At 40.3% G+C, this 15,826-nt stretch overlaps 3 protein-coding genes across 4 annotated transcripts; 1 reads left to right on the plus strand and 2 right to left on the minus strand.

The window, feature by feature from the left end:
- The first annotated feature begins 565 nt into the window (after window positions 1–565).
- LOC116267150 (glycolipid transfer protein 3-like) lies at window positions 566–6,897 on the plus strand. The gene is made up of 6 exons (XM_031648736.2): window positions 566–955; window positions 1,044–1,099; window positions 1,251–1,381; window positions 3,968–4,103; window positions 6,474–6,617; window positions 6,725–6,897. Exons 1-6 carry the CDS (start codon window positions 757–759, stop codon window positions 6,758–6,760), a joined length of 702 nt encoding a protein of 233 aa, XP_031504596.1. The 5' UTR covers window positions 566–756; the 3' UTR covers window positions 6,761–6,897.
- A 1,089-nt stretch (window positions 6,898–7,986) lies between these two features.
- LOC116267149 (pentatricopeptide repeat-containing protein At2g33680) lies at window positions 7,987–11,173 on the minus strand. 2 transcript variants are annotated; one of them, XM_031648735.2, is made up of 2 exons: window positions 10,291–11,173; window positions 7,987–10,041 (listed from the first exon to the last, which is right to left on the minus strand). In XM_031648735.2, the coding sequence occupies exons 1-2, from the start codon at window positions 10,700–10,702 to the stop codon at window positions 8,570–8,572; spliced, it is 1,884 nt and encodes a 627-aa protein (XP_031504595.1). In that variant the 5' UTR covers window positions 10,703–11,173; the 3' UTR covers window positions 7,987–8,569. The 2 variants fall into 2 exon arrangements, with proteins under 2 accessions (XP_031504595.1, XP_031504594.1); XM_031648734.2 differs by having other exon boundaries at window positions 7,987–11,173.
- A 735-nt stretch (window positions 11,174–11,908) lies between these two features.
- On the minus strand, window positions 11,909–14,778 carry LOC116266615 (pentatricopeptide repeat-containing protein At3g12770-like). Its single transcript, XM_031647888.2, has one exon. The coding sequence runs from the start codon at window positions 14,675–14,677 to the stop codon at window positions 12,242–12,244; it is 2,436 nt and encodes an 811-aa protein (XP_031503748.1). The 5' UTR covers window positions 14,678–14,778; the 3' UTR covers window positions 11,909–12,241.
- Between the last annotated feature and the right edge of the window lie 1,048 nt (window positions 14,779–15,826).

Here is a 15,826-nt window from a genome sequence, read left to right on the forward strand (position 1 = left end):
TATTTAATAACCTCCTTTATAAATACTTGAAGATTCTTCACAATTTTCATTAAATTTTTAGAATTTTACACACACACAAAAAGTTGATGCCCACAAGAAATGACACAAACACGAGTTTTTACCCAAACACCTTTGGGGAGAGATCCCAAACTCAAATCCTACAATGAAGATCAAGGCTCATGCCACTAGGCAGAAAGCAAGATTGAAATATGAAATATCTATATTCAACTCAGATCTGATCTGGATCCAATTAATGTTTGTCCATCAATTATAACAGGGTGTATCGGACTATACGTATCAGTTCATATTGGCTTGTATCGGCTTTTTTTATCTTTATTTAACGAATTTTTATATATTTTAAATTAATTAGAAATGGAATCGTGTCGAAGTAAAACTACTCAACTGTGGTGTGAAAAAATTATTTGCAAGGGACGGAAGGATAACACAGAGACATGGCGGGACGTCATCTGATGTGCAGTTATACCAATAAATATTTAATTTTAGAGTGAATAGTTAGTAAAACCTTATCATATCAGTTCCAAATAATTGAATATATGCACATATAAAGCAGAGACTAGGTAAGAGAGAGAAACAGCAAGGGGAGGAGAGAGAACCATCACAGACTCACAATGGCTTCCTTCTTCTTCTCCTTCAATCCCTCCCCTCGTTGACTTTCTCTCTCTAGATTTTGTTTCTCTCAATAAAAGGGCAAGCGTGGTGGAAGTCTGCTCCCTGTGAAGAGAAAGAAAGAAAGAGATGATCAAGATGAAGAGTGCCATCTTGGGGGGGCAGCTGCCCAAGTTCATCGACCCACCACAGATGGACGGCGACAGCAAGGCCCCTGTCATCCAAACAGCGCTCGATGCCGTCCGCCAGATGCGATCGGGCGGTGACGGCTGCCGCTTCTCCACCTTGCACTTCCTCACCATCTGCAACTCTGCCGTGACCATCTTGGGTAACTCTCTCTCTCTCTCTCTCTCTAACAGATGATGGAATGAGTGAATAAGCAAGTTGGGGCACTTTGGTCTTTTCTGTCTGCGCAGACAAGATCGGGCCGACCATGAGGGTGTTGACACAAGATCTACGGCAGAACATCGAGGTGAGTTCTGTAAATCTCTCCAGAACAAATGACGAAATTGCCCCTGAGGGGCCTTCTCTCCTGCCCAGAGCTCATCAATGGAGTTTATTGCTGAATTTAATTAATTAATTTATTTGGTCTTTTTATTCATTTTTTTGGAAAAAAAAAATAGAGACTGCAGACGATGTACAAAACCAACCCTTCATCGTTCTCGAGCTTGACTGAGATCGTGAAGGAGGAGATCGAAGAAGGCAGCGCAAGGAAGCCATTAAGCTGCACCAGGGCCGTTCTTTGGCTCACCAGGTTCTCTCTCTCCCTCCATTCTCTCTCTCTAACCAAATGATGGGTAGTGCAATTTGCAGCCTCTGAGATTGGATGGCGTGTGTTAACCACGTCTTCTTCAGTTCGAGTCCTGCAGGGTGCTATCGCCATCATATTGAAAAGTGTTGATATAGGGTTAAAGGGTGGTCCCTCATCATATATATATATATAGTTTTTTTTCATATTTATGAAGAATATGTTCTCCAAAAAAAATATTCGGGTCACAAAACCCACAACAGCTTAGGGACAAAACTTGCCTCAAAATATCCATGAGAGTCGACCTCTGCCATTCAGCCTGATTGGCTACTCTAGACTCTCTATGTCACTGCGATCATACCACTACCAGTGGAATCATCAAAATTTTGAAGTTAAGGGTACTTTGGTAAAAGTAGTACTTTTAGACTCTCTTTCTTTCTTAGCTCATATAGTGGAGCAATTTTCAATGAAATTTCAAGACAGCTAAGATGTTGAGGATGGGACCAAATGTCTTATGAAACACTTTGTCTAACCATTCAAACACGCCCTTCAAATTTTTGAGACACCAAAGAGATAAATATTTTTGACTTGTTGGTCAGCTAGGTCTAACCAGGCGAACTTTTTAAGTTTGCTAGTTGATTGTATTTGCTCGGTCTGCTTCTTGGGCTTGGTCCATGTCATGTGCTACCTTTTCTCAGTGTGACTGTGGCTTTTCTCTAGGGTTTTTAGTAGTTGGATTCTATATGAAATTTCATGTTTGATTTCAAAAACCCTAACCCTATCCTGGGTTTAAGAGGCGTTTGATGCACCCGGGATTATGGAATTATAGAATTAGTATTTCATCCGACCACTTGCAAAATTTGAACTTTATGTTTTGGCTTGGACTGGCAGCTTGCCTAAAAATGTTTCTTTACTTGTTTATTATATTGAAAAAACTACACTTGGGTCGAGAGACTTAGTCACTCACTCAAAGTCATAAACCTCATAAGTAGTCCTTCCTATACCATACACTATACAGACTTGGGTTTGTGAAAAGGGTACCCATTTGGTAAATAGAACAATTTGTAATTGTTTCATGAATATGCTATAAAGATTGAACATACACCCAACACTTATTCAAGTGTTTGTTAGTGAGCCTCAATTTTTGTGACATATTCATGAAACAGTTACAAACTGTTTTCATTGCCAAACGGCCTCATATAGCTCGGGCACAAAAAATGCAGGGCGATGTAGGGACGAATACCTTTGGATGACCAGAACATGCTAGATCTGAACTAAAATCAGTATACCCTGTCGAATTTCGAAAAACCAGATAACTAAAGATGACTGGATGTTCCTAGAAGAGAAAATTACAAGTTTTATCTGCGAAATTGCAAATTTAAAGAGTTTGGATCTGGATCCAAATAGGGTCCAGATCTTGGAACTTCGATTCAGCTTTCCGCTACATGCTGCCGATCCTATCAGTTCTTTTCTTTTTTATAAGAAGCATTTGATTGGGAAAAAAAAAAAATCCTCGGGGTGAAATTTTCTCTTTAAACAAGGTGAAACTTTTTCTCAAAAAAAAAAGAAAAGAAAGAAATCCACTGGGACTCTCTCAAGTGTAAAAGCCCTTCGAGTCCCCGACTTCTTTTTCCGGAATACTTTCCTCCCCCCCTCTTTTCCCCAGAGATGTTTTGAGGACCGAAGGAAAATAAGTCGCAGAAAACTGTTCGCCGTGAACATCAGCGTTAGTGAGGGGAGGAAGGGCCAGGTTCTGGTGGGCCCCACGAGGACCAATTGTTCATAGAGACGAGGGAGTGAGACTAGTCATTGGGCCGTGCCCTCGTTTGGCTCCATACCCGACCCGTAATTATAGTTTATGGTGCTTTAAACAACGGATTTAGATTTTTAATTGTTATTCATTTGGCATTTAACAAATTTGAGTTGTTCTATATATAAAAAGAAAGTGAAGTACTTATTGAGCCTTGTAGCCCAAACCCAGCTAATAATAAAGTAAAGAAGTGGGGCCGTGTGCCGGTCTGGATAGGTTTAATGGTGAATTTTTCTACCTACGCTCCGTAGTCGGGGCCCGACCCGTTGTCTCTTTCTCATAGCGGCTTTCTAGGTAATTTTTTAATCAGGAATTTTCATTTTAATAGTATATATATATATATATATTATTCTTAATAATATATATATATATATATATATTATTTACTTATATATATTCACCTCATCCCATAAAATTTCTTGTTGTGATTATTCCTTTTATGGTTTCCTGGGTCTAACGGCATCAGAGCCACTTCTAATTGTTTTCTTGTACTTTCCTGTTGTAGGTTTAAGTTTGGATTGATTAAGCATTTTTCCATGGAAAACAGTTCAAATCAAAACTTGTCATCTATTTGCCACTGTGAGAATACAAATGCTAAATTTTAAATTTAACATGTTTGTGGTCATCAAATTCCAATGGATTTTTTTTCCTTTTTTGGAGTCCTATATATCACCAGCTTTCCCAACTTAGAGAAAGAGAAAACGGGGACTTTTCGGGATCGGGAATCCGGGATTAATTGGTATGACATATTTTCTTACCTCTGTTTGTTTCTGTTTCCTCAGGTCTATGGATTTTGTGATGATTTTCCTGTCCAAATTTGTGGCTGATGCCGACCGCGATCTCGTCCAGATCATCGAGGAGTCTTACAGTGCTACTCTGCAACCTTGGCATGGCTGGATTTCATCCGCTGCCTACAAGGTAATTTTCATGGTTCAGGTCAACTCATTCCCAACAACTTAGAAAAAAATCCCAACAACTTAGAAAAAAATTAGCAAGTCATGTAGGGGATGTTTGGCAATAGAAACATTAACAAACGATTTCATGAATTTGCTTTAAAGATTGGAACAAATTCATGAAACTATAGTGTTTCATGAATCATGGATTTCCAAAAATCTGCCGGAATTTCGGGCAAATTCATGGAATGAATGAAATAATTTGAACTATTTCCATTGCCAAACGGACCCCTAAGGATTTATGCTTCGGGCTTTTTTGCCAAGTTTCTAGGAGGATAAAACTAGTACTGTTAGTAAAAGTCTCAAAAAGAGAAGAAGATTCCCAACTTCCCACTTCTCAAGTTGCTGAAATGGGTAGGATCAAGACATGGAAATTGCTGATTCTGATCCAAATCCTACCTTTTGGACATGGATCCATCATGAATTTGGATTTAGCTTGGATCAAAATGTGTGGATGGGCTGAAGGAAATTAAATCTTACGAAAAAATGTAAGAGTGGATAGAATCTTATTTAGGAGGTGCTTGATTTTCATAGGAAAAGAAACAAGAAAAAAAAGAAGGTTGTACAAAAAAAAATCAACTATTTGAACGGAAATCCTTTCTTAGACTATTTTCCCGGAATCCTTTCCCCAGATGTGCAAACTACTACGTGGGAAAAAAAAAAAAGGAAAACGTGGGGAGGTGTTTGCAATCAGAAAGGACATGACCAAGTTCTTGAACTTGGCAAGTCTTCCAAAAAAATCTTAGAATTTCAAAAGGGAAGAAAGTTGTGCTCTTCCTATGTTTATCATCTTCTTTCATTTTCATTATTAACCTGACGTCGGACCAACCAGGTTCCAAAGCAACCTTGGACCTTTAAGGGGCAGAAGAAAGAGGGTCGCTTCGCTTGTCGCGAACTGCCATTAACGTGATGCGGACTAAATGATGTGACGTCGTGAGCAAATCTTTTCCAAATGAAATGACGTTGTTTGACAAGATTATCAATAAGGACAAGCAATAATTTGAATCCCTCTGGTAGCAACTGGATTTCTCCCAAGAATCCTACTGAAATGCCAAATCTGGATTGGGTCAGATTGTATCTGCTCCAGTCAAAGTTGACCCGGTCCATGCAATCACAAAACTGACCATGTAACTGGCATGCGTTAGGAAATTAAGAAAACGTTGGGTCATTAAATTTAATAACATGTTTTTTAGGTGGTGCTCTGTGAATTTCTCTAGTTGCATGGACCTAAACATGGTCTACCCAAATGGGGACCAAGAAACTTACTGTTATGAGCTCATGCTAAGCTCATACTATGTATTTTTTTCCTCTCTCTCTCTCTCTTCAAGTGGGAAGAAAGATGAAAGGGACCTTTCATGAGAAAAGAAATAAATTTCTTTCTCATGAAACTAGTAGTTTTTGGAGTTAAAAATATAGCTCAACTTGTCAAACGTATGTCATCTAGCTTGACTATAGTTGCATGTTTATTAAAGAAACAAAAAAAAGAGGGTCCACTTTGTTTAGTTGGGTAAACTTAGAGCTCTAAGGTCCAATTGTTTCATGGGAAAATGAACCTTTTCCATGGGAAAATGGTCCTTTTCCATGGGAAAATAGTTCCTGTGGAGCACAAAGCAAAGTTATACTTAAGAAAGTAGCTTGGACCACTTAGCCCCCTCTCGCCTTTTCCTGCTGTCTCCCTGACTTCATATGAAAGGTGTTTGTTCGCCGAGGCATCCCAAGTGGAAGTACTTTACCTTGGGAAAATAGGCCCCCACATTTTTGACCTGAGATTTTCCAGGGAAACTCTTTCATTATACAAGGTGTTTCCCAAGTCCCACCCCAAGTCTTGGATCAAACAGTTTGTAATGCCACTTGACAGGTGTTTACCAGGTGCGCTTGCCTTGGTTCTGCTGAGATGAGTTCATTGGAGTCGATTTTCAATGGAATTGATTTCAACCAACTTCCCATTCAGAAATTAAAACAAACATGAGACATTGGTGTTCTCTGTCATCTGTATCCAGATTCAAAATTTCATTCTGGTTTTTTTCTTTCCTCCAAAAAATTTTCTTTGCTGCGCAGTGAAGAACGTAGTAAAATTTTCTCATTTATGGGGTAATCAAATCAGTAAGGAACAAGATTCGTTCTGATGTTTTATAAAATCCTGATTCTCCAAATCTAGGAGTATTGTCTATTTGTATGCTTGGGCAGCAGAAAGATCAACCATGGAGATGGTTTTATTAACTAAGTGATGAAGCTCTTTATAGCAATCATCGAGCACGATGTTCGTCACCCCATCATTACAGATAACAACAGAATTCTTAAAATTTATGTTAATTGTCTTGACGGTTTGAAGCAGGTTGCTCTGAAGCTGATCCCCGAAAGAAAAGTTCTGATGAATCTGATCATGGAGGAAAGAGAAGATCATGGAGCGATAAAAGAAGAAATCAACAGCTTGGTGTCCTCTTTCACTCCGATTCTCAATGAGATCCACGCTTTCTTGGTTAGTATTTAGCCCGTTCTGTTGCTTAGTCTCTCGTAGTTGATACCAGTGCTTCAGAATTTTGACTCACCTGTTAATACAAGTACTTCTGTTTAAATTTTCTGCAGGTAACTTTACGCTTAGACAGGCTGAAATCCTCCTAGGCACACACAAAGCATCAGATGATAAATGACCATATCAGAACTTCTCACTCTCAATTGTAAATAGTTGGATCAACTTTCGTTGATGATGTATAAAGATGTACATTAAGTTTCAAGCACGAATTTTTCACAGTTGTAAACCAAGTTCAGGCCAGTTAGACCTTTGCCCAGATAAAGAGAAAGAGAGAGAGAGAGAGAGGTGCGGAGAGAGAGGAAGCCGCAAATGGTACGTTATTTGAATATTGATTTTATCTCAAATACACCAAGAGGTCATTCGATACCAAGAGGTCATTCGATTGCTGGACATAATCACCTGTTACAAGAACAAGACTTTCTGTTCGCTATCAAACAAGCAATAAGGAATACCAAGAACGCAAGGAGCGGGATGGAACAGAATGCTTTTTCGGATGAAGCATTCTTTCCGGCAAACAAACAACCTCAAAGATCTCCTTCAAATCCTCCATTCATTTTCCAAATGCCAGGTAACTTTCGGCGTGTCATTTGATAAGGTTCTCAGAACAGTTCCGGTACTTCATAGAAGAAAATGGTTGAATTGATTAGCATCTCCATTGATGACCAAAACCCCAAGATGCAATTGATCAGTGTGTGAAATGCATTACCAAGTAGGAGGAAGCTCTATGGTGATCTTATCACCTGATGACCAAAAAAATGTATCAGAAAATGCAATCACTCTTACTAAATAATAATTCTGATCAACCACACAATTCCAGATTTAATCTCAGTAGCTAAATATTTGCCGTCTTTTGCTAACAACTATTCTGTGGGCTGAAGAACGAATTGGAAATGGCTGTTCCCATGTGTGAATGCTCTTGTCAACAAGTATGAAGCTATATCATGCCTTGCGTGGACATAACTATTTGAAACCAATACATTCTATAAGGTTTACTGGCTGGCAAGAAAAACTGTTTCAACGTTTCCTTAAGTGTTCTATGCACCTGTGGCAAATGCGTTAGGCTCAGGGCATGTCCTAGATCCTTTCCTCCACTTCTGTATGCGCACTCAGAAAACTAGATCAGACCAAACGTTCAGAGTTGTACATTAGTTACATCGCTTCACAGCTATGATTGTTAGTCAATCCACTTCTTTTATACCAAATTCCTCACCCTCCAAACACCCACTAATTTATTGCAATAAACAAAATTTCTGATCCCAATGAACACTACACAAAGGAATATAATATATCCAAGTATTCTGTAAATAATTGTGGTCAGCAAAAGCAGGATTGACAACTTCATTCTGCATTTCAACCCACAACACTGCCTCTGATTGGAATCTTGAATAACCAGCTGCAACTGCAGTTCTAGGAATTAGTCCTCCATGGCGTTCTGCAGGGACATCAAAATTAATCAAATGCAGACAGTTTCCCTGGATAAACTTTCTATGATGAATAAATAACCAAATTAAAGTTATGTCTTGGTTCCTGGTACACCCTGAACCAAGGCCAAGCGTCAAAGGGTCATAGGTTGGCAGAATCTGAATAAATAGCACAAGTTTGAAACTCCTGATCTCAGAAACTCTCCCTTCGAAATAATATTTAAAATGGTACCCACTGGAGCAAAGAATTCCATAAATTCAATTTCATGTGATTAGAACTCCACAACGAATCAATCATCTCTGTGTGTTAAATCTGGAAAAGTGTCTTGAAGTATACTATATGCAGAAAATAATCCAAGTATACTATACAACCGGGTAGCTCCCACATCAATGGCTTCCGGAATATTGCAAAGGTATTCATTAGGAGCAAAGAACTCCGAACAACTACGTTTTCATATGATCAAACTCACACTTGCATCAATCATCCTCCATTTGATGCTCAAAACCATATAAAAGCAGATTAGTATTGGGTCGATATCCTTCATCTCTCATTTGTTTAGACAGTGATCTGACCACAGCATAAACTTCTTTAATCTGTGGATGTAGCTGGTCCCTCACAACAAACACGTGAACTTGGTTCTTGATCTCAATCCAACTGCAACCTGGTTCCTTGTTCACTCCTCGATATCTCATCATACTTCTCACTCGCTCAACATCTTCCCACCTTCCAGCTGAAGCATATATATTAGACAAAAGAACATAAGCTGATGACTCTTGTGAGCCCAACTCCATTAGCCTCTCTCCAGCATAAGCTCCAATAATTAAATTACCGTGGCTTCTAGATGCTCCTAGCAAAATCCTCCATAATGCCATCCCATGCTCCACAGGCACAGATTCAATGAAAGACTTGGCTTCTTCAAGCTGACCAGCACGACTGAGAATATCCACCATGCAGGCGTAGTGCTCCACTCTTGGTACTATTCCATGATCCTTGCGCATAGATTTAAAATAGTGCCAACCCTTGTCCACCATTCCTATATGACTGCATGTAGAAAGAAGATTGACAAAGGTGATTTCATCTGGTTTTGTGCCTTCTAAATGCATCTCTTCAAATAGTTGCAATGCTTCCTTGCCACGCCCATTCTGAGATAACCCAGATATCATGGCATTCCACGAGACCACATCCCTCTCAGCGATTCGTCTAAACACAAGAATACCTTCTTCAAGATCTCCACATTTTGCATACATTGATGAAAGAGCACTACCTATTGGAACCTGCAGACCAAGCCCGTACTTCATGGTACGGGCATGCATTTGCTTCCCCTGCTCCAGTGCTGCAAGGAGAGAGCAGGCTTTGATAACACTAGACAGCGTCAACTCATTGGGCCGAATATTCTCTGCCTCCATTCTTCCATATAAGTTAAGAGCCTCCTCGCCCTCTGCATTTTGTACATATCCGCTAATCATCGAGGTCCACAAAACTATATCTGGCTCTTTCAATTGATCAAACTCCTTCCGAGCATCATTGACACTCCCACATTTTGCATACATATCAATCAGTGCACTCCTCACATAGACCTGAGATGCAAATCCTAACTTTAACATATAGTCATGAATCTGTTTACCATGCTCAAGAGCTGCCATATTGCTACAAGCATTGAGAACACCAACCAAAGTGAATTCACTGGGCTTGATTCCTGAAAAATGCATCTTAGAAAACAATTTTAAAGCCTCACTATTGCTTCCACCCTGCGCAAACCCAGTTATCATGGCAGACCAGGTGATTGCATTCCTGTCGTTGGAACCTCCAAACACCCGAATTGCATCATCCAAGTTGCCACACTTCGAGTACATGGTGACAAGAGCATTTCCAACCGATACATGGGATTCTAGACCAGTCTTTATTGCAATTGTATGAACCAACTGACCATCCTCCATGTACTCGGGTTCTGCAAACGCACTGAGCACACTCGTAAAAACAAACTCATTTAATTCCGCACCCTCTACCCTCATCATTGAGAACAACTCAAGCGCCTCACAAGCACACCTTTGGGCAGCATACCCAGAGATCATGGCTGCCCACGAGACGGAGTTTCTCTCCAACATTTCATCAAATACTTTTCGCGCGTCAGAAAGCGAAGCGCATTTACAGTAAAAACTAACTAAAGAAGTCGTAACGAACACGTCCAACCAATTACCTGACTTCAAAACGAGGCAATGGACCTGCCTACCTTCGCAGGCAGCGGTTGCATTAGCTGCAGAAGTGATTACACCAGCAAAAGTGAAAGGATTGGGATGCAGCCCCTCTCTTCTCATGCTATGAAAGAACCCCAGCACTTCGAATCCCCTCCCATGTTGGCAGAAACCATTAATAAGGCAATTCCACGAGACGACATCTCTTTCTTTGATCCCACTGAACTCGAATTTCGCTTCTTCAAGACGACCACATTTCGCGTACATATTGACGACGCTGTTCCTCAGGAAGATATCGGATTGAAAGTCGTTTTTGACGATGTGGGCATGAATGATTCGGCCTCCGAGGACGTTCTGCTTATCTGCACATTGCATGAGCAACCGTGAGAGATGCCGAGAACGGGAGACCAACTCCATCGACGTCTACGCATATCTGTAAGCAACTTCGGAATGGCTACGTTGGCTTCTTTGCATGAACTGTGCCATGGATCACGCGCATATGGCCAATTGGGAAGAATAGCAAAGCTACATAGCCAAGGCTGCACTTGGATTCAATTAAATTCTGAAGCGCGCGAACTCAGACAGAGAGAGAGAGGGTTCCAGCTCTGTTCGGTTTCAAACTCCAAACGCAACTAACTGCATCTAATTGGATAGTGTCCATTCTGATTTTCTTATACTTCCCTTTGAGTTGTTAAATAACTATAAATTCTTTTCATAGTAGCCCGATTCAAAAATACTCCTGATTTGATTGGATTCGGCTGATTTTATTATTCTCTTTCTAAGGTCATTGGTTAAGAACGGGTTTCATGGCCTGGGCTGGCCTGGGCAACGGGCAGGCTCGAGGAAAACCTGCCCCGGGCCGGACCCGGGCCAGATAGGCCGGCCCGGCCTGACTCTGGCTCTCCCTCTGCTCCCCCCTCCCCCACTCCCTCTCCCACTCCCTCAGTCCCCTCTTCCCCTTCCCCCTCTCCCTCTCTGCTCCATCTCCGCTTCTCCTCTCCCTCTCCCCCTCTCTCTCCCTCGTCGGGCCGGATCGGCCCGGCCCGGCCCGATGCCCAGTATTGTAAAAATCATCCTAAACAAGCAAATCCGAGTACCTAAAGTCGATCCAACCAATCAGTCCGTACATGGTTGTCATGTGTAATACTGTATTTTTTTATTGCCGTTATTTTCATTTTTTTATTTATAATTTTTATATAAATTTTCTGTTATTTTAAAAATGCATGTAGTAATAGTATTTGCCTACTCAGGTATCCTGAGGATTCTATTTACTTTCAATTTTTTTAAAAAAAAAAATCAGATTTGGAAAAACCAAATACGAAATTTAGACAAATTAGTTAGTGAATAGTAAATAAATGGTTTTGAATCAAAGTCGAAATAGCCCAGAAATAAAAAATAATAAAGAAAACTGAACAGTTTGCACAAATCAGTGAACAATGCAATTTTCATGTAGAAAATCTGAGCCTCGAAATGTTTTCATAAAGAAGATCACCTCTCTCTCTCTCTCTCTCTCTCTCTCTATAAACGAGATTAAACCAGGACCTTCCACGAGGGTTGAATATTTCCCTACTAAGTAAATTTGACAGTCTTAAATGAAATAACACATACACATGGCTCCACAATTTTCAACGGGGAAGGAGACATAGCTGATCCTTCTCATAAACCAAAGTCTTTATTCATTAAGCCATCCACTATCCTCAATTGTAGGTTCTCATTATGTTGGTCATTCAGATTTAGTAGAAATTCAGTAGCTCTTCCGAAATGTTCTTGTCCTCGAAATATGGAACGCATATCCATAGCGAGCCTTCGTAGCAGAATTATCTTTGTACAAATTCGGTGAGCTAGGAATTGCAGGTTAGCAGTCTCTTCCTTTCCGGTTCTTGTCCAGCACATGTCAAGAGCGCAATTCATCCCGGAAGATCCCTGCGAGTATCTGAGCTCTGCTTAACGAAGTCCTCACCAAAAATCTCCACAAGAGCATCTTCCATCAGCGAAATGATGGAACCTATTTGCATCTCGGACAATGATATCCCTTTTGATGACAACCGAGATGTACTTGGTCCATGTATGGCAGTCACCACATACTCTAAGGTTCTTTGTTATCCTAATCACACTTCCTGCTGGAGTGTTAATTAGCCCAAACGCAATTGCCAACCTCTCACTATGACCAAATAACATGTCAATCTTCATCTCCTCTGATACATTGTGCAGCACAGAGCTCGTATCCGGCGTGTAGCCAAGCGCCTCAATCTGCATTAGCAATGTATCCAGCATCTGATGTATCTGGGCTGAACAGGGGTGAGAACTATCTCCAGCTAAGAACGCATGGACACTGCCGCCAACTTCTATCAGAGTATATCCTGGAGTTTTATACAGTCCTCTGCTTCTCATAACAGCCCTCATCTTATCTACTTCACCCCATCGTCCTGCTCCAGCATAAATATTTGAAAGCAAAACATATATTCCTGGATTTGTAGGATCTAATTGAAGGAGTTTATCAGCAATTTGAACACCCAATTCGCTCTTCTTATATGTTCTGCATGCACTCAACATTGCCTCAAGTACAGCAGTTCCAGGCTCGAAAGGCATTCCCTTAATCACTTCCTCTGCCTCTTCTACATGCCCTGCTCGACCAAGAATATCAACCAAACAAGCATAATGCTTCTCAGTGGGCTTGATCCCATGGCTTCGCTCCATAGAATCAAAATATAACCTTCCCTTCTCCACCATCCCAGCATGGCTACATGCTGTTAGAAGCGAAATGAATGTGGTTTCATTGGGTTCAATTCCATCCTTCAACATCTGATCGTAAATAACAGTTGCATCGCAACCGCAGCCATGCATTCCATAGCCACTGATCATTGCATTCCAGAGAATCACATCCCTCGCAAACCTACAAGTGTCAAACAATCTCCTTGCAGAGTCCAGCTTGCCACATTTTGTGTACATATCAATAAGTGCGGTGGAGCTAACGACCTCAAATTCCAAACCATGACGAACAAGATATGCTTGGACAGTTTTCCCTTTTCTTAAAGATCCAATATGCGCACATGCATGCAGCAGACTAACAAGAGTGACCGAATTGGGTTTGATACCTGCAACCTGCATTCCATTGAAAACCTTTAACGCCTCATCAGCCTGGCCATTCTGTGAGTAGCCAGCCACCATTGCAGTCCATGAAATAACATTCTTCTCAGGCATTCTGTCAAAAACATTCCGAGCATTAGACATGGATCCGCATTTTGAGTACATGTCAACAATTGCAGTGCTAACTATGAGATCATGCTCAAGCCTTCTCCTCATTGCACAACAATGCAGGCTCTTCCCATGATTCAGACTTGCAATTTCAGCACATCCTTGAAGTAAGCCTACCAAAGTGGCAGAGTCAACACCTAAATCCAACCTCCGAGCGAGCAAAAATGCATCTGCAACTATTCCATTTTGAACACAGGCCGAAATCATAGCATTCCATGAAACCAGATTCCTGTTTATCATGCGATCAAAGACTTGACGCGCACATTCTACATCCTTGAGCTTTCCATACATATCAACCAAACAGGTTTGAACCAAAACATCAGAACTCATTCCACATACACAAGCGTATCCATGGGCGAGTCTCCCAAGCTGCAAATTTCCACCTATCGCGGAAGCTTGAATCAAGCTTGCGATTGTCACGGGACTTGGCCTGACCCCGTCCATTTGCATTTCAAGAAACAATTCAACTGCTTTCTCTACATCACCGTTCCGAGCATGGCCACCTATCATGGCGTTCCAGCACACAACATCCCTTTCAGGAATATTATCAAATAAACGTCGAGCATCATTGATCTCACCGAATTTCACAAGGAACCCAATAGAAGCGCTCCCGAAGAAGGGGTCCCTCTCCAGCCCATTATCAAAAGCATCATCCATAACCTTCTTTCCATTCTGCCAATCCAGCAGGTTCTCGCACGACTTCAGAGTGAGGGTGCAGATCGAGCTATCAACTCCGAAGCCTTCGGATCGCATCTGATTATACAATTCCAGGCATTCGGCGTGCAACCCACTTCGGTGGTATCCTCCAAGAATGGAATTCCACAGAGGCAGGTTTCGTTGACGCATTGAGACGAACACCTGGTGTGCATCTCGCAGACGCCCGCACTCAGAATAAAGCTTAACCAGCTTGGTGGCAAGAAAGATGCTGGTAGAGAGGCCATTAGTTACAATTTGGGAATGGATACCCCGTATGGAATTTGGGGCCCTGGAGAACTTCTGCAACAGCGACAGATAGGTGCGGACGACAGGATCTAAGAAGCGGGGCTCTTCAACGGTGGTGGCGGCGGTGGTAGTGGAGAAGAAAGGCGGTAATAGAGTTACAGAAGATCGATGCAACCGTGCAGTGGGATAAAACATGTCATTGGAGGCGGAAAAAACGGCATACCAATGAAGGATATGGGTTTTTCAACTTCACGTTTTCTTAAAGACATGTTAGTAATTTTCTCTCTCTATGGTTGATGCTCTCTCTCTATAGTGGATGCTTACCGATAAGAATGGCACGGATAAGAATAGCTGTCGGACAGCCCAGAACTAACAAATTGTAGCTAAAAAGACCATAAATCGTCACTAATGCTGATATAATGACCTTTTTTAATCAAACTATCATACATTGCCGTAAGTTATCATACATTGCCGTGGTAACTGTCGCTAATGCTGATATAATGACCTTTTTTAATTTTAGCTCTTTAGCATTCCACATGACTGAATCATCTATATATATATATATATATATATATATATATATATATATATATATATATATATATATATATATATATATAGAAAGAGAGACACACACAGAGAAACCAGATCTATTAAAAGTTAATGATTAAAGCTTTTGTGAAAACTAACCTTATGGATATGATATTAATAGTGATTTGACATGCAACATATATTAAATTAGTCATTGTGTAACTTTAGTCATGTTTTTAATGAACAAAAAATGAACAGTTTCTATAACCTCAAAGTTTTGATAGTAAAAAAAATCATTTTTTTGTCAAAAATAACTTGAATTAAAACATTATTCATATTGAATTACTATTTATGAATATGTGAGGCCGTTCATGTTTTCTTTACAATATTTTTTAGTACAAAATTAAGAGGTGTACTTTTTCTCTTACCTTAAGGCATTTACTAATTTCTCTCTCTCTCTCTCTCTCACTCTCTCTCTCTCTCTCTATATATATATATATATATATATTACGTCTATAATAAATGATCTAAGGGAAGGAAATCATAAGTTTGTATTCATAATAGTGGGATTTAATTGATTCATTTGATCACACATATTTAATTGAATGTGCTTAACTTGTTGTAACATCCTTATTCAATGATTTAGTAGATTGAAATCATAAGTTTAATAGAAAATGAATGATATTCAAGTGATTTATTTGCTCAATCATAGTAAATATAATGTGTTTCACATGTTATTACATCTAAAATGAATGATTTAAATGATTGCAATCACAAGTTCATTTGTATACAAATGAGATCTATGTACTGGTT

The sequence above is a fragment of the Nymphaea colorata genome, chromosome 13 (assembly GCF_008831285.2).
Source record: "Nymphaea colorata isolate Beijing-Zhang1983 chromosome 13, ASM883128v2, whole genome shotgun sequence".
NCBI lineage: Eukaryota > Viridiplantae > Streptophyta > Magnoliopsida > Nymphaeales > Nymphaeaceae > Nymphaea > Nymphaea colorata.